This window comes from Ranitomeya variabilis, chromosome 4, assembly GCF_051348905.1.
Source record: "Ranitomeya variabilis isolate aRanVar5 chromosome 4, aRanVar5.hap1, whole genome shotgun sequence".
NCBI classification, from domain to species: Eukaryota; Metazoa; Chordata; class Amphibia; order Anura; family Dendrobatidae; genus Ranitomeya; species Ranitomeya variabilis.
This window is the reverse complement of record NC_135235.1, coordinates 727,481,986-727,504,261: the sequence shown is the minus strand read 5'-3', so window position 1 is coordinate 727,504,261 and position 22,276 is coordinate 727,481,986. Positions and strand designations below refer to the sequence as shown.

Below are 22,276 nucleotides of genomic sequence, written 5' to 3'. Positions count from 1 at the left end.
CCCTTCAAAGGAACAGGAACTTCCAGAGGCTCCAGACTAAAACCGCAGCGTCTGGCAAATGACCAATCCATAAGACTCAGGGCAGCGCCCGAATCCACATAGGCATCGACGGAAATGGATGACAGTGAACAAATCAGAGTTACAGACAAAATGAACTTAGACTGCAGAGTACTAATGGCAAAAGATTTATCAACCTTTTTTGTGCGTTTAGAGCATGCTGATATAACATGAGCTGAATCACCACAATAAAAACACAATCCATTTTTCCGCCTATAATTTTGCCGTTCACTTCTGGACTGAATTCTATCACATTGCATAGTCTCAGGTGCCTGTTCAGAAGACACCGCCAACTGGTGCACAGGTTTGCGCTCCCGCAAACGCCGATCAATCTGAATGGCCATAGTCATAGCCTCATTCAGACCTGTAGGGCCGGCTATACTGTCATGTTCCCAATGGCAGGGAATTTGTCAACATAACACGGGCAAAAACAGGACGAGCTCTAGGGTGATGGAACCTGAGCTGACCGCGACCCTGAACCTCAACACTCAACTAACAGCAGCCGGGGAACGTTCCTGGGGGGACTCTAGACGTCTCGCGCCAGCCAGAGATCTAGCTTCCCCTATCAGAAGAATAATAGACCTCTCTTGCCTCCAGAGAAATATTCCCACAGAAATAGTAGCCCCCCACATATAATGATGGTGAAATGAGAGGAAGGCACAAACGTAGTTATGAAAACAGATTCAGCAAAATGAGGCCCTCTTAAGCTAGATAGCAGAGGATACAAAAGGTGAACTGCGCGGTCAGCTTAAAAAACCCTTCAAAATACCATCCTGAAATTACTTGAACTCATGTGCCAACTCATGGTACATGAGTGGTAATTTCAGTCCACTAGAGCAACCAGCAGCAGAGAATTACATATCTGCAAGCTGGACTAAAAAACATGAAAGCAAACATGAAACAGGGAAATCCAGACTTAGCTTGTCTTGAAGGCTTTAGAAGCAGGTAACAAAGGTAACAGAGACACACTGATACATTGATAGCCGGCAAGGGAATGACAGGAAAGCCAGGTTAAATAGGAAACACCCAGCCTCTGATGGACAGGTGGAAACTAGAGACCGCAACCCACCAAAGTCACCCAGTACCAGTTGTAACCACCAGAGGGAGCCCAAAAACAGAATCCACAACAGTCACCATCTCGACTGCAGCAGGGAGTTTTTACATTGTAGCTAGTAACGAAGACGTCAGTTGGTAGTCCCGGTTCCTGTATGGAGCCCCAACCCCTCTTCGGGTGGAAGGCTAGCACAGTCCCCCGCTTTACCACATCGTTCTTGTTGTGCGCAGGCTTCCTGCGTTGCATCTTCGGCATATCAGATTGCTCTGTTTCGTCTCGGTTTTTCCAGTGTTGGATCAGACATTGTTTATACTGTTCCCAAGTGAGCACAGCAAGGGTGAGGCTCTCCCCCGGAGCTCCATACGGCTCGTTCCAGGGGGTGTCCCACCGGAGGATCACCTCATCTGGGCCCACATCTATGGGTTCCCCCATCTTGGTCGGTAGGGGAGGTACCAGCTTCCCCATCACGTCGGGGGTGAGGACCACCCGTTCCACCGCAAAGGCGCGGTTATTGCTGCTGGGGTGAGGAGCGGTCACCGGAGCGGGATCGGTCAGGGGAGCCGGATCGGTCGGGAGAGCAGAATCAGCCGGGGGAGTAGGGGCACCGTCCATACCTGCGCCTGATGTGATTCCACCGATGTCGATCTGTTCCGTTGACGAGGACACTGGAATCGGCTGCAGCCCGGACCGCGGCTCTTCCGGAGTGGCCTCTTGATGTGGCTCTGCCCTCCATGGCTCCGTGGCTGGGATAGGTAGGCTCAGCTCCTCCACTGGCGGCTCCAAGGAGTTCAGGTCCTTCACCGGCGGTGGATGCGAGTCCGCTTCTGATGGGTGAGGGCAAGCCGGGATCACCTCGCCGTTGCTCGGGCACTTGCTGCTCATCGCTGTCTGGCATTCGGCAGCAACGCATGAACCTGGCTCCGCCATTTCTCCGAGGTCGAGCTCCTTCTTCACCTCGTTCCCGCCGTTGCAAATCAGGGGGCGGTTCTCCTCTGCTGCTGGGTAGGTCGTCCTCTCGCAGCAGGAGTCGGAGGGGGCGGTCGCTACTTCTGGCGCCGCTTTGGTAGTCTCCTCCCATGGCACGCCCTTCTTCTCCCTCTGCGCTCCCTGTGGCGCTGCAATGGCGACGACTTTTGGCGGGAACTTTTGGCGGTAAATGGCACAGTACAGTCTTTGCAATAAATCACAGTCCAAGTATAATAAATCACAGTTCCAAGGCACACATGACCTGATTCTTCAGGCTTAAGTAGATCCTGTTCGTGACGCCAAGTTGTAGCGCCCCCACTGCCGCAGGGCCGAGGGGTACCCGGTACCGGGCCTCTGAGTCTCTGCTCTGGGGTTGTCATGGTGGCTAGACCCGGTCCGTGACCCTGATGAGGGGCGTACAGTAATAGATGTGGATGATGGTGGTAGTGTAGTGCCGGTCGCAGTCAAATAACGAGGACACCAGGTGTGCAGTCTCTTTACCTCTTTACTGAAGATCTCTGGGTCCTCAGTCCGGAATACGGTTAACCAGGCTGCGCAAGTCCGGCCGGTCCAATGGCACCTCCAGAGTTCCCTTTGCTGGTGGAAATCTGTGCCTTCCTGCTAGCGCTGTGTGTTGTGGTCCTCCCCCGCTGTGCTTACGAAAAGTCCCCACAACTGTTGTGTCTGTTTCTCGTGTTCCCTCACAACTCGATTAGATGATGTTCTGCTAATCCGTCCCTCCCGGTGTTATGGTTGGGACGCACCCGTATGACGGGTAGGCTCGGAGCTCTTCCGGGACCCTAGAGTCGCCCCTCTCCACAGGTTGCCCCCTATGTCTTCTTAGGTGATTTAGGTGAGACAGCCCGCCTGTGACTGACTGTCCTGCCGTTGGTTTGAAGTATTGCTTGGAGCTAGATATATACTTCCTCGGCGTTCCGGCCGCCGGTTGTTTACGCCTCAGTAGGATGTTGCCTCGATCTTACAGCACGACTCCTACTGGTATTCTCCTTCTTGCTTTGATCTCGTTTCTCACTCAGCACAATAAATCTCGCTTCTTGTCCTTTCTTAGGGCACCGCCGCTATCAAGTGCAGGCGCGGTCCCGTAGCTTTCTCTCTCGTTGCCAGGCCTCTGTCAGGGTCCCAAACCTGACAGGGACCCTACCGAATCTTCCCCCACAACACCCTCTGCCACAAGGTGTTGCCTGGTTCCAACCCAGTCAGCGTTCTCTCTAACTTCCTGCCTGACCCCCAGTTTTACCAGTATGTGAGGAGTGGCCTAATGAATAGAACCCTTAGCTCCCCCTGGAGGCCCGACTGTGAAATGTATTGGTGTATGTGATACCTGGTCAGATGAACTCCTTCAGTGCCATCAGACGTACCATAGCCCCCCTTAGCGGCGGAGCCACAGTACTGCAACGACCAGGACTCTGGGGCGCTGCACTTGTAATTTTTTAGTCACTGTAAATGGGTGCTCTAGAAATTTTTCCAGCTCAGTCACCTGATTCCACTGACTTATTTAGCGTCAGTTGAGGGTTAGCCATGTCTACAAAAATGGTTTTCAGTTCAACCAAGCGCTGAATCATTAAGTAAGTACTGCCCCATCGTGTGGCTTGATCAATAATTGCCCCTTTTCCAGCACGTCTCTTCAAAATTGAGTCAACTTTAGGGGTTCTGGCAACAGTAGCCAATTTTCTCACCTTGCCAATCAGTGCAGCAGCATGTCCTTCTTACAGACTGTCTCTTATAGCCAGCTGTAGCGTATGCACAACACAGCGCATGTGATGAATGAAAGAATGTATTGACAGTTTCAACAAGATCATCTAAGGCTACGTTCACATTTGCGGTGTGCGCCGCAGCGTCGCCGCCGCAACGCACAGCGCAAATGTGAACACATGCACAACGCTGCTTTTTGCGCCGCATGCATCCTTTTTTCCATTGATTTTGGACGCAGCAAAAATGCAACTTGCTGCGTCCTCTGCGCCCCGACGCGGGCGCCGCAGGGACGCATGCGGCGCAAAAAGCAAGTGCACCGCATGTCCATGCGCCCCCATGTTAAATATAGGGGCGCATGATGCATGCGGCGCCGCTGCGGCGCCCGACGCTGCGGCGCTAGCCGCAAATGTGAACGTAGCCTAAACTATCATGTTGCTGTTCATCTGAAGCAACTTCAGTTTGCTCCTCAGTTACAATACTGTGTTCCTCTATTTCAAACATTTCTGTCTGTGGAACCAGAATGTTGTAGCTGCTGGTCACCATCATTACTCTCATTCATTAGCTTAATAGTACTTATCATATTTGAAGCATTGTCAGTTACGACAGAAAGAACTTGCTCTTTTTTAAGTTCATAGTCTTGCAGAACCTTTTCCACCAAGACCTGGAGAAACTCACTGGTGTGATGAGCTTTGGTGTCTTTTACTGTCAATGTCTTGGTAACTATTTCATTTTTGTCACAAACAAATCGGACATTGATGGCAAAATAGATCACTCTGTGACGTGTGCAGGCATCCATATTAAGAAACAGAAAGCGTCCTTTGAGAGGTTTTTTAAGTTCTTCCTTTTGTTTAAAAGCTTCTTTCATTACTAATTTTCTAATACTCTCTCTCCAGAGAAACAGCAAGCTCGCGGGCCATTTCCCCATTCAGACACATAAAAGCTGGTCATGAAAATAATGAAATAGGCACACTATCCTTTACAACAAGCTCTATGATCTGTTTTTTTAAATGTACTTACTGTCATTGTCACAGTAACTTTGTCACTGACAAAATATCCTGTAACTGATGGCTGCAAAGTTCTCTGCTTCTTTGTTTGGCTGGAAGAGCTGGGCACTGGTTCATTGGTTTGGATGCAGTCTTTCTCATCCACTGCTTTCAGTACTTCTGGATGAAAGCACTGTAAATGTCTCTTTAGATTAGAAGCTCTGGTAGGAGCATTTTTATCTTTGCCTGAATATGCACTGATCTTGGCTTCACAGTATTTGTTTTCGTCTGGATCATTTGTCATACACTTAAAGAAATAATGTTTTCTATCTTGAGTGATGGTGAAATGTTCAAATACAGCTGATTTAATGTGACGCTTCTTTGACATTCTCAGGTTTTTAATTCTGCATTCACAATCTAAATGACAATTGTTTTTCCTAAAAACAATTGTAGAAAATTATTACAAGGTCGTACTACTGATATAGTGGTCAGTAATACTGTTATTCCTCATGTACTCACAGTTAACTGATGCAAAGTTTGTTGAAAGGAAAAATACTTCTTACAGTCTTCCTCTTCTGAGTAGCAGCTGTGAGATGCTTGGAAGACACACACCTAGTAAACATCTAGTCTAGAGGAGGAGCTTTACTACTAAGAATTTGCAACACATTTTCACTTTCAGTTTCATACATTGTAAGTAGGGGGGTTGGGGAAGCATGAGGTTAACCAAGTATAAGATTAGATAAGGGCAGTGGAGAACAGTGACACACAAGAAGAAATGTCTCTACCTCCAGCAGAACTGCTTATCACTGTTGTTCATAGTTTGATAGAACATATATATTTGAGTAACATAAAATTCATATGAAAGTTCAATTATGAAATATTAATACATTTTTTTTTAAAGCTGGAGTCAGAGTCCGTACATTTTTACCGACTCCAACTCCAACCAAAATTAACTCCGACTCCACAGCCCTGATCTCCAGCCAGCCTGTCCCAAATGCGTTCTGGACATCAGAACTGGCATCAAAGTTAGCAGGCAGTCGATTTTGGCAATTTGAATAAGTAACTGGTGTTTTAAGGGGTTAAATGACTTTAGGTCACTGATCTCACACTAAGAATTCATAGATAGCGATGCCCTTCATCAAACCCAGGTCCCATTAGCCTGGCCCAAATGGGTTCTTGGCATCAGAATTGGCATCAAAGTGGGCAAACAGCCCATTTTCACAGATTTGAATAAGTAACTGATGTTTTTAAGGGGTTAAATGACTTTGGGCCACTGATCTCACACTAAGAATACATAATGATGGCCCAAATCAAATTCAGGTCTCTCCAGCCTGGCCCAAATGGGTTCTGGGCATCAGAACTGGCATCAAAGTGGGCAGAAACTGTCTTCAACGATGCCGAAGTCCCCCTGCAGCACCCGGGTAACCAGGGTAAACATCGGGTTACTAAGCGCAGGGCCGCGCTTAGTAACCCGATGTTTACCCTGGTTACCAGCGTAAATGTAAAAAATAACAAACAGTACATACGCACCATCTGATGTCGGTCAGGTCCCTTGCCGTCTGCTTCCTGCTCTGAGTGCCGTACAGTGAGAGCAGAGCGCAGCGGTGACGTCACTGCTGTGCTCTCACTTTACGGCGGCAGTCAGAGCAGGAAGCAGACGGCAAGGGACCTGACCGACATCAGATGGTGAGTATGTACTGTTTGTTATTTTTTACATTTACGCTGGTAACCAGGGTAAACATCGGGTTACTAAGCGCGGCCCTGCGCTTAGTAACCCGATGTTTACCCTGGTTACCAGTGAAAACATCGCTGGATCGGTGTCACACACACCGATTCAGCGATGTCAGCGGGACCTCAACGACCAAAAAAAGGTCCAGGCCATTCCGACACGACCAGCGATCTCGCAGCAGGGGCCTGATCGCTGGTACGTGTCACACATAGCGAGATCGCTACTGAGGTCGCTGTTGCGTCAAAAAACTTGTGACTCAGCAGCGATCTCGCTAGCGATCTCGCTATGTGAGACGGGGGCTTTATTCTTCGTTTGCTAAATACAGTCATCTGGTTAATTAAGATACAATGTCTTCACAATGCCAAAAGTAAAAATGTTTTTAAAAATATTAAAAAATGTAAAAAATATATAAAAGTTCAAATTACACCCTTTCGCCCCATTCAAAATAAAACAATAAAACAAATCAAACATATACGTATTTGGAATCCCTGTGTTCAGAATTGCTCGTTCTATCAGTATGAAAACAAATTAACCTGATTGCTAAACTGCGCAACGAGAGAAAAAAGTAAAAACGCCAGAATTAAGGTTTTTTTAGATCACCACAACATTGCATTAAAATGCAATAATGGGCGATCAAAAAATCGTACCTGCATCAAAATTGTATTAATTAAAAATGTCAGCTCGGCACACAAAAAGTAAGCCCCCACCCAACCCGAGATCATGAAAAATGGAGACGCGACGGGTATCGGAAAATGGTGCAATTCTTTTATACTTTACCTAATAAAGATGAGTTATTTTTACAGATTTGTTTATCCTATAAAACTCCCATATAATATTCTCAATTTGAATTTATTCTATAAAACTCCCATATAATATTCCATCCTTGAACGCACGCCGCGCGCATCATGTTTTTATACAATTTGCCAATAACATATATACCGTATTTTCCGGCGTATAAGACGACTTTTTAACCCCCGAAAATCTTCTTAAAAGTCGGGGGTCGTCTTATACGCCGGGAATCGTCGTGTACGCCGGTGTATATGGTGGGTGGGGAGGGGGAGTGATCCTGATGACGAGGGGGCGTCTCACAGGAAAGTGAGTAATCCCCATTACCTTATCCTAGCGGTGCAGCGTGGGGGTGTCAGTGCTGGGAGCGGCGGCGGCTGCTGTGTTCTGGTGCGGCGGCTCCTCTTCTGTGTGGGGCCTCTGTGCTGTGAGGTGGCGGCAGCAGCGGCGTATCTTTATCCAGTTGGGGCTCCTCCGGCATCTCCTTAGCCCTGGAGGCCCCGCCGCAACTCCATCGGTGCAATGTGGTGGCCTCCGGGAAAATGGCCGCTGCTCAGATTCAGATCTCGTGTCCCGAGATTTCGGGACGAGATCTGAATCTGAGCAGCGGCCATTTTCCCGGAGGCCACCGCATCGCACCTATTGAGCTGCCTCCGGGAAAATGGCCGCTGCATTGCACCGATGGAGTTGCGGCGGGGCCTCCAGGGCTAAGGAGATGCCGGAGGAGCCCCAACTGGATAAAGATATGCCGCCGCCACCGCCACCTCACAGCACAGAGGCCCCACACAGAAGAGGAGCCGCCGCACCAGAGCACAGCAGCCGCCGCACCAGAGCACAGCAGCCGCCGCCGCCACTCCCAGCACTGAGACCCCCACGCTGCACCGCTACGATAAGGTAATGGGGGATACTCACTTTCCTGTGAGACGCCCCCTCGGCATCAGGATCACTCCCCCCCCCCCCCAAAAGGCACATATTCACCGGCCCTATAAGACGACATAGGGTGTATAAGAAGACCCCCGACTTTTAAGAAGATTTTATATTTTAACTGGTAAAGTTGGGGGGTCGTCTTATACGCCCAGTCGTCTTATACGCCGGAAAATATAGTTTCTCCGTGTCTGAGTTATTTTTGATAGTCAACAAAATACGATTTTCTTGTAATTCATTTCTCACACTCTAGGTATGATAATTAGTGATGAGCGTGCGTACTCGTTGCTCGTTTTTTCCCGGGCACGCTCGGGTGGTCTCCAAGTATTTATGATTGCTCGGAGATTTAGTTTTCATCCCGACAGCTGAATGATTTACAGCTACTATCCAGCTTGATTACATGTGTGGAATCCCTAGCAAACAGGCAATCCCCACATGTACTCTGGCTACTAACTGTAAATAATTCAGCTGGGGCGAAACTAAATCTCCGAACACTAAGAAATACTCAGAGATCACCCGAGCATGCTAGGGAAAACCCGAGCAACGAGTAGTACACTCGCTCATCACTAATGATAATGACTAGTGATGAGCGAGTGTACTCATTGCTCGGGTTTGCCTGAGCATGCTCGGGTGACCTCCGAGTATTTATGACTGCTCGGAGATTTAGTTTTCATTGCAGCAGCTGAATGGTTTACAGCTACTAGCCAGGCTGCGTACATGTGGGATTCCCTAGCAACCAGGCAACCCCCACATGTACTCAGCTTGGCTAGTAGCTGTAAACCATTCAGCTGCCGCAATGAAAACTAAATCTCCGAGCAGTCATAAATACTCGGAGGTCACCCGAGTGTGCTTGGGAAAACCCGAGCAACGAGTACACTCGCTCATAATTAATAATGACTTCTCTCTGTGTGGGATTTTTGATGTTTAAAAAGGTTGTCCACTACTTGGATAACCCCTTCTCATTCGTCATGTTTGGTTCTAATAAAATAAAAACACTTATACAAACCTCCCACACCGGCACCATTTCAGCAGTGTGGGTACTTGCATTCTTGGGTCTCTTGAGGTTTTTACATCATGTGAGCCCTGTGCCCAAACAGCGCTGACATCACTGTCCCCACCTTCAGACAAATCAAGCATCATGAGGCAGTCAGGGACCAGTCGCGGCCCTGGCTTCCTGCTGATGTTCAATACGTCCGAAGGAAGGAACAGTGAAGCTGCCACTGATTGGGCGCAGAGCTCGTGTGATGTGATAAACTCACATAAGCCCCGGAACAGTGAGTCTCAACACCGCTGAAGTGTAGCCGGCACACCAGAAGAGTATGAGTGTTTTTATTTTAATGAGGCCAAACATGAGGAATGAGTTCACTGAGAAAAAAAAAAAAAATATATATATATATATATATATGTATATAATTATCCCTTGATTAGAAGAATCACTGACAAAAGTATAAAACTAAACTTTATTAATTCCATATGTAAAACTATACCCATAATTCATCCCCTGAAGGTTAGTCAAAAGGTGACCAATAGAAAAAAACATTTAACCCACATCTCAGTATATAAGGTGAGGTGACATATACACACTCACTCTCCAAGCTTTCTGTCTCTATGCGTTTCATCGTCCTCCCCAAACACGACTCATCAAGAGACTATTTAATATTGACCTATATTCAAGCGAGACTAGATTAAAAAAAAAATAAAATCATGTATCATGTTATCCGAAATAGTCAGAAAGCTAGCCACATATTGGCAGATCACAGACTTCAAACTATATACTTTGTAAGTTTATAAGCCACTCCAGTGTCAGGAATAGATAGTATGTGAAAATACAGTATATACCGCTCAGGGAACACAACTTCCAGAGATAATTTCCATATTCATACTAAATAATAGCACAGATCTCCCAGACATTATGGTTGCACATATCCCTAGTCTTTATAATGATATTGCACTCATTGCTTGACAGACCGCAGCATGGCCATTATTTAGAAGCTAGTAATGATCTTTGGGGCAGATAAGTTTCCCTGAGTGGCAGACAGCTGTTACAATACCAAACAAATAAAAAAAACATTATATTGTATTTTCACATACTTTCTATTCCTGACTGACCGCCACTGGAGTAGCTTATAAACATACGAAGTATATAGTTTGACGTCTGGGATCTGCCTCTATATGGCTAGTTTTCTGACTGTTTGGGATAACATGATACACGATTTTAGCTGTTTTTCCCCATCTAGTCTGGCTTGAATATAGGTCAATATTTAATAAAGTCTCCCGATGAGTCGTCTTTGGTGAGGACGATGAAACCCATAGAAGTGAGAGGCTTTGAGAGTGAGTGTGTATACCTCACCTCACCCTATATACTGAAATGTGGGGTACATGTTTTTTCTATTAGTCACCTTCTGACTATCCTTCAGGGGGTGAATTATGGGTATAGTTTTACATTTGGAATTAATAAAGTTTAGTTTTATCCTTTTGTCAGCAAACATGAGGAATGACATGAGACAACCCCTTTAAGAAGATCTAATTTTGCTTAAAACTATTCCAACATTATGTACATAAAAATGGCTTCTCCCCTATGTGACATCTCTAATGTTTATTAACAGTTGATTTCCAAGTAAAATATTTCCCACATTAAGAAAATCAAAAAGGCTTCTCCTCTGTGTGAATGCTTTGATGTCTAATAAGATGCTCTTTCCGATTAAAGCATTTCCCACATTCTGAACAGGAAAAAGGCTTCTCCCTTGTGTGAGTTCTCTGGTGACTAACAAGATTTGCATTACACTTAAAACATTTCCCACATTCTGAACAGGAAAAAGGCTTCTCCCCTGTGTGATTGCTCTGATGTATAACAAGACGCTCTTTCCGATTAAAACATTTCCCACATTCTGAACAGGAAAAAGGCTTCTCCCCTGTGTGATTGCTCTGATGTCTAACAAGTCGCTCTTTCCGATTAAAACATTTCCCACATTCTGAACAGGAAAAAGGCTTCTCCCCTGTGTGATTGCTCTGATGTCTAATAAGATGCTCTTTCCGATTAAAACATTTCCCACATTCTGAACAGGAAAAAGGCTTCTCCTCTGTGTGACTCCTCTGATGTCTAGTAAGATGCTGTTTCCAATTAAAGCATTTCCCACATTCTGAACAGGAAAAAGGCTTCTCCCTTGTGTGAGTTCTCTGGTGACTAACAAGTGTTGCATTACGGTTAAAACGTTTCCCACATTCTGAACAGGAAAAAGGCTTCTCCCTTGTGTGAACTCTCTGGTGACTAACAAGATTTGCATTACAGTTAAAACATTTCCCACATTCTGAACAGGAAAAAGGCTTCTCCCCTGTGTGAATGCTCTGATGTCTAACAAGAAGTGTTTTCTGGTTAAAATATTTCTCACATTCTGAACAGGAAAAAGGCTTCTCCCCCGTGTGAGTTCTCTGGTGCCTAACCAAATCTGATTTCCAGCTAAAACATTTCCCACATTCTGAACATGAAAAAGGCTTCTCCCCTGTGTGAGTTCTCTGGTGCCTAACCAAATCTGATTTGCAGCTAAAACATTTCCCACATTCTGAACAGGAAAAAGGCATCTCCCCTGTGTGGGTTCTCTGGTGTCTAACAAGAAGCACTTTCCGGTTAAAACATTTCCCACATTCTGAACAGGAAAAAGGCTTCTCCCCTGTGTGGGTTCTCTGGTGTTTAACAAGAAGCTCTTTCCGGTTAAAACATTTCCCACATTCTGAACAGGAAAAAGGCTTCTCCCCTGTGTGAGCTATCTTGTGGGTATAAAGATATGCTTTTGTGTTAAAACATTTCCCACATTCTGAACATGAAAAAGGCTTCTCCCCTGTGTGAGTTCTCTGGTGGTTCTCAAGATGCGTTTTCGTGTTAAAATATTTCCCACATTCTGAACATGAAAATGACTTATTTGCTTTAGGAGCAGTTTGTTTTTTAATGCCTTTTTTGTGACTTTGATTTTCCTTAGTAGTCAGTAATGAATCAGAAGACATGATCTGTTTCAAAGGATCAGCTGACAGATCTTTGCTGTGAAGGGATGATGTTATAACTGAAGTAATAGCATTCACTTCAGTTGTATCTTGTAGGATCTCAAGATCATCATATTTAAAAATTGAAGATGTCAGCTGTCCTTCTGATCTCCTGGTACAGTCATCTGCCAAGATAAAAAACAATTATTTTTTAATAAAATATCCTTGAGTTTTATATTTTTGAACATTTCTAATTAAACTGTCCATAAAAATGGCAAGCTATGTAAAAAGAACTTTAATTATTTACCAAGACAATGACAGTTCACAGTCTAATAGAAAAGCTTATTAGATGAACCGGTAGTGTGTGGTGTTCAACTGTTTGTTCATTCTGCCTCCCAAATATAGAATAAAAATAAACCAATCAATGTTATGTAGGCGAAAATAATACCAATTCTCATCTCCCAAAAAACAAATCCAAACAGGTCCATCATCTGTCGATGGAAAAACATTAGGCTATGTGCACACGTTGCAGATTTTAAAAATGCGCAGAATTGCAGTTTTTTTTCCCACAGCATGTCAATTCTTTTTGCGGATTTCCATAGTTTCTGCACCCATTGACTTCCATTGTGTCAGGCAAATCCGCAGCAATATCGCAGGTTTAAAAAAGATCTGCGGATGTGCTGCGGATGTTCCTGTGAGAAACACTGCAGATCGGAAGGGGGAAGAGTGTGGGCAAAGACTATGTACGGAGAAGATGTGCGTGTCTGTGTATGTGTGTGTATTTGTGCGTGTATGGTTGTGTGTATCTGTGTGTGTGGCTTTGTGTGGGCAGGCATATTCCAATTGGACTACTAGTCCCATCCGGCTATGCCTGCTACAGTGACAGGAAGCCGGATAATGGGACAGAAGTAGTACCATCATCCAGCTACTGTGTTCAAGTCTAAAAAAAACCATACACATATAGTACATACTGACCATACACCTAGTCTCCGAAGCCTTCGATCACCTGCAAAAAAAATTAAAATAAAAATCCAACAGTATACTCCCTGATCCGATGTAATCCATGTAATAATGAGCATCCGATGACGATCTCCCGTGGAGAGCTGTTATATGGAACCGCTCTCCAGGGGCTCCGGTGATACAGTGAGAGGAGATAATCCTCTGCACTCCGCCGTGAGTTCAGTATAGTTCATACTGTCATTCTCACGCAGCGTTGCCGTGAAGTGAGAGCCTGAACTCAGGTATCCTCTTCAGTGTTGCACTGCAGGAGCCAGTGTCACCTGTCAGTGTGTCACTGGAGGCCTATAGTGCTGTCACATCTGCTGATGTGACAGCTCTATAGGGGAGATCGTCGTGGGACAGTCGTTATTAAATGGACTGCATCGGACCAGGGAGTATTTGTGTTGGTTGTTTTTTTTTTTTGCAGGAGATCGAGGGCGTCGCATGGATTGGCAGAACAATAAAGATGGCAAAACTGTGTAGTGTTTTATTTCATTAAAATACTTTTTTCTGGCTGTGTCTTTGTTTATTTAACCCATTAACAACTATAGCATTAGTAGTGGATAGGTATCTTATTGACGCCTCTCCATTACTAAGCTGGCTTGATGTCACCTTACAATTCAAAAGTGGTATCAACCCCCAACTACTACCCCATATGCCACAGCTACAGGGGAGTGGGAAGAGAGGCTAAGTGCCGGAATTGGCGCATCTTATAGATGCGCCATTTCTGGGGCAGCTGTGAGCTGGTGTTTGTAGCCGGGGAGGGGGAAATACCCATGACCCCTTCCTAGGCTACGAATATCAGCCGGCAGGTGTCTGCCTACCCATTTCTGGCTATTAATTATAGGGGGACCCCACATAGTTTTTTTTGGGGGGCCCCTATTTTAATGGCCAGTAAAAACTAAATATACAGCTGCGGGCTGATATTCATAACCTGGGAAGATCCATGGGTATTAACCCCTTCCCAGGCTATAAACATCGGCCCCTAGTCGCTGGCTTTCCCTCTATGGTGCAGAAAATTGCACGGGCGCCCACGCCATTTTATTTTTATAAATTAAACAGATATTGCGTTTAAGGCCGGGGTCACACTTGTGAGAAACTCGCACGAGTCTCTCGCATGAATACTCGGCACTGCCCCGGCACTCGGGATCGGAGTGTACGGCTGCATGTATTTCTATGCAGCTTACCACGCCAGTCCCGATTGTCGGCAGCAGTGCCTGGTATTAAGGTCTGAGACTCTTGCGAGTTTCTCGCAAGTGGGACCCCGGGCCTAAAGCAGATTTTGTGTGTGTCTTTATTTCACTTTTTTATGTACTATTTTATTATGTTTACTCCTAAACATCGGGCTTGGTATTATCTATCTATAGATCAATCTATCTATGTATCTATCTATTTATCTATCTCTTTCTTTCTGTGTGTGTAAACATTATTGTTCAATGGAGTATGTAAATGAAGGTGGGACAAGAAATTACATCACAATTCTTTTTTTTTCCTTTATTTAGCTTTCAAAAACGCAAATCCGAACAAAAAAAAAAGCATGAAAATCCGCATCAAATCCATGCGGATTTTTACCTGTGCTTTCTTCCAAGAGATCCAGAATCTACGCAGAACCTTTCACAGGCAATTTTGCAACGTATGCACATACCTGTAGCGGCTCAAAGGCTGTTGAGAAGCAACAGGGTTTCTATAAAGCAATCCAGTAAAATCTCACCGGCGATGGCAGCGCCTGCGCAGTAGCATCTATAAGTAAGAGATAGATGCTACTGGACAGGAGCCTCCAGTGTCATTTTGCTGGATGTTATTTTTTTCTAAGCCTCATAATAGCCACAATATTATAGGCAAAATCAACAATAATATCAACACTATTATATGCATTATGTAAAATAGGGCGCAGGTCACTGAGGGATCAGTGATCTGTGATAAGCCAATACAGATGAATATGTAATCAGAGTACAACATAAAGCCCCGCACACAGCCTCACCCACAGCTCCGCCCACATTCCCAGCCACACCCACAGCCACGCCTCAGAGCACGAGAATCTCATTAACTGAAAACTACAAATAAAGATTAAACAACAACCACAAGACGGATTTCATCACCAGGTATCAATGTGATCAGTATAACGGCACCGACCTGACACGGTCTGTAGGTTACTGTGCACAATCCTGCTGAGAGGTTCACTTTAAATTTAGATCTTCGGCATTTAGAAGAGGCGATGGAGAGCTTTTTTAAGACTATCAGTTACACACTCACATAAGTGAGGTAGGCCGATCCCACCACAATCAAAATATCATACAGAATGAACAGGTAGAAAAAAGACAAAGAATAAAAAAGTATGTTACATCCCCAACAACAATGTATGTACAAGGTAAGAACTCCAACACTAAACCAGAGTTGCACTCATTTATGGTGGACCATTGGAGCTACTATGAGACCTGACCAGAAGAGTAGAGAAAGTATTAGCGCCCCCATTTCAGGAGAGATTGTGCAGTAAGGTGAACTCCTTAGGATCGAACACATAATGTTATTTAGGACGTGGAGTGAATCCATGTAACCAGGGCTCGAGCAATGTCAACATATCTCCTGCAGGTGTGAATAAATGTATATTACAGCCATCAACCATGCACAGCTTAGAGATATATCATGGCACAGGTATAATGATTTTCCTGTAGTTTATCACAATCCTGTTTGAAGTTAGAAGGTTTTAAAAGAAATTTAAAAGTCAGGATAAAGGGAAACTCTGCTGTTATTGTACAGAAATTCACACTTGGCCTCACTGCAAATTTAATGTTGTCGATCGTAAAAGCAAAGTTTGGACAAGAAGACTGGACCTGGTCTTGTAGGGACCATATGAGCACATTCAGCTGCACAGAAGGGAGAGAAGGTAGATTCATCCAATAAGATCTCAGAGATCTAGGAAACCAACAGCATCATTACCCTCCGCTCTCTCTTACAGGCCCATCATAATATAATTCTTCAAGTGATTTTCTAACTTGTCAGCACATTCTACATTCGCTGTCTTGACTTTGTTGTTTACAGATCTGGGCAGGTAACGGTCAGTGTTTTCTAATCCCAGGGGGTAGGTAGATCATCCAGGTGGTAAGTTCTACAAAAAAGGCTTTCAATACCCAAAGTCATTTGAACAGTTTTTGGTGGAGGAGAATGTTGTGGTCGGGAGGCCAAATGGTGATCGCACGATTATGATGCAGTCAGACTACCCCACCTATAAAGCAGTCACAGCCGGTGACTGAGAATCTGGGACTTCTCTGCATTTAGCGGTCACTACTCACCTGGGTAGTCATATGCAGGAATCTCCTCTTTACACCACTCATCACCCCTCACATACGTCCCTGCAGTATTAATACGGGTCAGAACTTCACCCTGAAACAAATATTGTAAAAGTCACAGACAGATGGAGAAGTCACATCTATGATCAGCTCTAATCCTGCCATCTCCACCGTTCACATTACACAAGTATAAAACATATAATACTGGGGGATAATAAAAGACTGAGCACAAGACCTTCACCGGCGTCTACACATCATAGGGGAGATCTCATGACACCTTCTCTCCATCTACCTGATGATCCTGAGGAACAATGGGATCTTCTTGTTTACAGTCCTGTGGAAGAAGAGGACGGGAACATCTCTCTGATGTTGTCCTCTTACTGGATAGATCTGGAGGAAACACATACAGGGACTGAATTCATTCTTTACATACAGATAATTATAAGCCGTGTGTATTTAGTCCTGTCTATTACCTGGTGATGTGAGGGGCTGGGGAAACGCCATCATGATGTCCTTATACAGATCTTTGTTTCCTTCTAAATACTCCCACTCCTCCATGGAGAAATAGACAGCAACATCCTGACACCTTATAGGAACCTGACACATACAATGATACCATCATCCCCCCGATCTCTTCATAGTGTTACTGTATAATTTCCCAGCATTCCCAGCAGTGTCACCTCTCTAGTCAGCAGCTCAGTCATCTTGTAGATGTGTTCTAGGAACTTCTGGTCATTGATGTCCTCATGTATCAGGGGGTGAGATGGAGGCCCCGTGATTGGGCTCAGGAGTCTTTCGCATCCCTCAGACAAAGGGTCCTGACAGCGTTCACTAGTGGTCTTCTTCTCTGCTGTGTAATCCTGGTTATGGAGAGACACATTAATAAATCTCACTACAGACATTTCCAGAGTCCTCACCTCTCCAGTTCTGTCCATCTGTTATTCCCATAGAAAAGAATGATGTAATGTGACGTCATCAGAATCTCTCACCTCTCCAGTAAGCCGGAAGAGGATCTCTAGGGTGAGGTGTAATATCCTCTCCGCCATCTTATCTCTGTCCATATCCATCTTTGATGGGCGATTTAGAAAAATTCTCTTATATAGAAGATCTTCACTGAGAGGATCCGATATTGAAGAGACCTAAATGAGAAGATGAGCCGATGCAACATCATAAGAATCCTGTGTAATAATACAATTACTGGAGATAATAAGGGAAACATATGAGGAGATTTATTATTTTACAGTATTTAGTTTCCTTCTTTCCATCTACTAATAAAACCTATATATTTAGGCCACAGACAACAAGCAGTTTCTTCCTCGGAGTCGGCAGCTGAATACGTTCCTCATAGACTCATCTTCCATAACGCTAATTCTCGTCTCATTTACCAACACTGGAATCGGCATTAGCAATACTGCAGGAGATATTCATTACACGTGACAGGAGAAATAACGACTTCATGATGAGGACGATATCATCTTCTACTACGGCTCTAGAAACATATTTGTCCAGAGTCGGTCACTGACTCCATCCCCACCAGCCTCTATATGGAGGTTTCCCGTCTTCCCCGCACTGGAATCTTCTATCACGTTAGATCTCAGCTCTGATTCACACACAGAAGTTTGAGGCTTTTATAAAAGCTTTCTTTTTCCCACAAACACGGCGGACAGAAATTATCTGATCCCAACGTCTCCATGTACAGTGTTTTATGGGGTTTATTTCTGTCATTAGGCTTTCCTATATTACAAGAAAAACACTAGAAACATTTTAATATGTGTTTATTTTCTGAAGAAAATTGGCTCCAACAATTCTTGTAAAAAGAAAAATACATGGAAAAAGCAGAAGACACATTTTATTTTTTCACACAATAAACAATTGATTAAAAAAATTATGTCTTTCGAACACCAGAACATAGATGTACACTGCAGGGACGGTACAGGGCGTCTGCAACAAAAATCCTGGTAGTTTAACCACTTACTGCTGCCAAAAGCAAACATGGCATCTAAGGTGTGAGAGTTCGGCTGAATGCCCCTCTACTCCCAAGTACTCAACAGTATGGGGCGGCCTAGTTACTACGATACTTACATGCCTAATAATGGTGTCTGGGCCTGCAATGTACGAAGGTCTATTAGGCCGGGCCAGAGGCAGCGTCTAATAAGTTACCTTTTATCGCCCCTATACACATTAGAGTAAAGTTACATGTAAGCACTGATTTAGGGGGTTTGGCCGACCATATACCATATTTTTCGGACTATAAGACGCACTTTTGTTCCCCAAAATTTTTTGGGAAAGTGGGGGGTGCGTCTTATAATCCGAATCTGTGTGCTGTGCTGTAGAGGAGGGGGGCGGCTCTGGAGTGGTGTCGGGGCTGGGGTGGGCTGCCTGCGGGCTGCTGAGACAGCAGGAGGTTCTGTGCTCCCGCTCATTAGCCTCATGTAATATTCACTGCACCTGCTGTTTATCACCTCGGCGCTGAACCTGTGCCAAGTTGATTCACAGGGGAGCAGCGAATATTACATGTGCCTGCACTCTCCCCCCCACTCCCATCATGGATATGCCCCCCTGTGCTGCTGGCAGGCATATGATAAAATAACAAACACTTAACTCACCTTTCTCTGATGGTTCCATGCTCACAGCTCCTCGGTTGCTTCCTGTGTCTGTGCTGACATCCGATCATGTAATCGGCACAGCACAGTGATGACATTACTGTGTGCCCAGGTCACATGATCCGAGGCCTGGGAAACAGGAAGCGCAACCGAGGAGCTGTGAGCACGGAGCCATCAGAGAAAGGGCAGTTAAGTTTGTTATTTTATCATGTGCCTACCAGCAGCACAGGGGGGGGGCATGTGTCTGCCAGCAGCACGGGGGGGGCATGTCTGCCAGCAGCACGGGGGGGGGGGGGAGCATGTGTATGCCAGCAGCACAGGTGTGGGGATATGCCTGCCAGCAGCTCGGGGGGCATGTGCCTGCCAGCAGCACGGGAGGGGGAGCGTGTGTCTGCCAGCAGCACAGGGAGGGGCATGTGCCTGCCAGCAGTACAGTGGGCATGTGCCTGCCAGCAGCACAGGGGGGCATATGCCTGCCAGCAGCACAGGGGGGCATGTGTCTGCCAGCAGCACAGGGGGCATATAGTGACCGGGGGGGGCCTGTACCTGCCAGCAGCACTGGGGGGCATATAGTGACAGGGGGGGCTATACCTGTCAGCAGCACAGGGGGGAATATTGTGGGTGGGGGGGCATGTGCCTGCCAACAGCACAGGGGGCATGTCCCTGCCAGCACAATGGGGCATATTGTGACCGGGGGCATGTGCCTGCCAGCACAGGGGGGCATATAGTGACCCAGGAGGGGCATGTGCCTGCCAGCAGCAAAGGGGGGCATATAGTGACCCAGGGGGGGCATGAGTCTGCCAGCAGTACAGGGGGGCATATAATGACCAGAGGGTCATATGCCTGACAGCAGCACAGGGAGGCATATAGTGACCAGGGGGGCATGTGCCAGCACAAGGATGGGGGTTATATAGATACCAGGATGAGGGACATATGATTTGTTAGACGGACACTGGCATTATAAGACAGACCCCCATTTAACATAAAAAAATATTTTTTTCTCTTTTTCTTCACCAAATTTGGGGGTGAGTCTTATAATCAGGTGCGTCTTATAGTCTGAAAAATACGGTAATGTATTTCTGGTCCTCCCGGCAGATGATGCTGGGGCAGAGAAGGATCTGGCATCCTAAATTTAAGAGGCTAATCTGTTCGTTCTTCCTGTAGATAATCCTCCGCTAGAGCTATTTGTGTGTGTGGGGGAGTCAGGAGAGATGGCCGTCTGCCAAATGACCATTCAGCCAACACTTATCTCATGTGTATGGGGCCGTTAGTATTACACTGACAGCAGTGATGATACACGGCACTACAGTAGTACAGTGCACCACCGGAGCCATCAGAGGCTCGTATGTTGTATGATCGCACTAATCAGAGGTGTTTAAAAAAGTTTTAAAAAAGGTTTAATGTGAAAAAAATCACAGTTTTAGCAATAAGAAATATCCTTCACTATAGGGAAAACAGAATCACTGCACAATGTTAGTTAAGTCACGTCCATAACAATTTTATTCTACTTTATTATCCTATACACTGTGGTGTAGATAGAAATCACAGGCCTGACAGCAATAGCTGGAATTGGGCCCACAATCTCAAGATTGAGATTATTCCAGTTATTCAATATTATATAGAGTCAATACAAAAAGAGTTATCTATTTCAAGTGTTTATTTCTGGTAATGTTGATGATTATGGCTTACAGCCAATGAAAACTAAAAGTCATTATCTCAGTAAACTAGAATAATTAACAAAAACACCTGCAAAGATTTCCTAAGCATTTAAAAAGGTCCCTTATTCTGTTACAGTTTCCTCTACAATCATGGGGAAGACTGCTGACTTGACATTTATCCATTGACACACTCCAGAAAGGAGGGTAAGCCACAAAAGGTTGCACAAAGATGCACAAGTAACCGGGATAACCACAGCCTTGAAATGATTGTTATGAAAAGGCCATTCAAAAAATTAGGGGAAATTCACAAGGAGTGGACTGCTGCTGGAGTCATTGCTTCAAGAGCCACCGCACACATACATATCCAGAACATGGGCTACAAGTGTCGCATTCCTTGTGTCAAGCCACTCATGATCAATAGACAGCACCCGAAGCACCTTACCTTGGCCAAGGAGCAAAAGAACTGGACTGTTGCTCAGTGATCCAAGGTGTTGTTTTCAGATGAAAGTAAATTTTGCATTTCATTTGGAAATCAAGGTTCCAGAGTCTGTAAGAAGAGTGGAGAGGCACACAATCCATGCTGCTTGAGGTCTAGTGTGAAGTTTCCACAATCAGTGATGAGGAGTCATGTCATCTGCTGGTGTAGGTCCACTGTGATTTATCAAGACCAAAATCAGCGCAGCCGTCTACCAGGAAATTTTAGAGCACTTCATGCTTCCCTCTACCGAAAAGCTTTTTGGAGATGGAAATTTAATTCTCCAGCAGGACTTGGCACCTGTCCACACTGCCAAAAGTATCAATACCTGGTTTAAAAACAACAGTATCATTGTGCTTAATTGGCCAACAAACTTGCCTGACCTTAACCCCATAGAGAAACTATGTGGTATTGTCAAGAGAGACAACAGACCCAACAATGCAGTCGAGCTGAAGGCTGCTATCAAAGCAAACTGGGCTTCCATAGCACCTCAGCAGTGCCACAGGCTGATCGCCTCCAAGCCACGCCAATTGATGCAGCAATTGATGCAAAAGGAGCCACGACCCAGTTTTGAGTGCATTACTGAACATACATTTCAGTAGGCCAACATTTTGGATTTTAAAATCATTTTTCAAGCTGGTGGTATAAAGTATTGTAATTTACTGAGATAATGACCTTTGGGTTTTCATTGGCTGTAAGCGATAATCATCATCATTATCAGAAAGAAACACTTGAAATAGATCACTCTGTTTGTAATGACTCTATTTAAGAGTTTTACTTTTTTGTATGGAAGAAATGAAATAAATTAACTTTTTGATGATATTCTAATTTTGTGAGAAGCACCTGTAGATGACATTACTAATATATGGGAGCACATAGGAGACATTACTAATATATGGGGGCACATAGGTGACATTACTAATATATGGGGGCACATAGGAGACATTATATATATATTGGGGACATAAGTGACATTAGTAATAAAAAGGGTCATATAGCTGACATTACTAAACTATGAGGGCACATAGGTGACATTATTAATATATGGTGGCACATAGGTGACATTA

General features: G+C 45.0%; 1 protein-coding gene across 1 annotated transcript in view; it reads right to left on the bottom strand.

The window, feature by feature from the left end:
- Positions 1–10,738: 10,738 nt before the first annotated feature.
- The window catches only part of LOC143767937 (uncharacterized), a 79,999-nt gene continuing 68,461 nt past the window's right edge, over positions 10,739–22,276 (bottom strand). Inside the window, exons 6-11 of the mRNA XM_077256472.1 lie at positions 17,463–17,612; positions 17,154–17,333; positions 16,947–17,070; positions 16,766–16,863; positions 16,477–16,567; positions 10,739–12,372 (exon numbers count right to left, since the gene is read on the bottom strand). Coding sequence (XP_077112587.1) covers positions 10,856–12,372; positions 16,477–16,567; positions 16,766–16,863; positions 16,947–17,070; positions 17,154–17,333; positions 17,463–17,612 — 2,160 coding nt within the window. The 3' untranslated portion in view covers positions 10,739–10,855. The remainder of the gene's footprint in view (positions 12,373–16,476; positions 16,568–16,765; positions 16,864–16,946; positions 17,071–17,153; positions 17,334–17,462; positions 17,613–22,276) is intronic.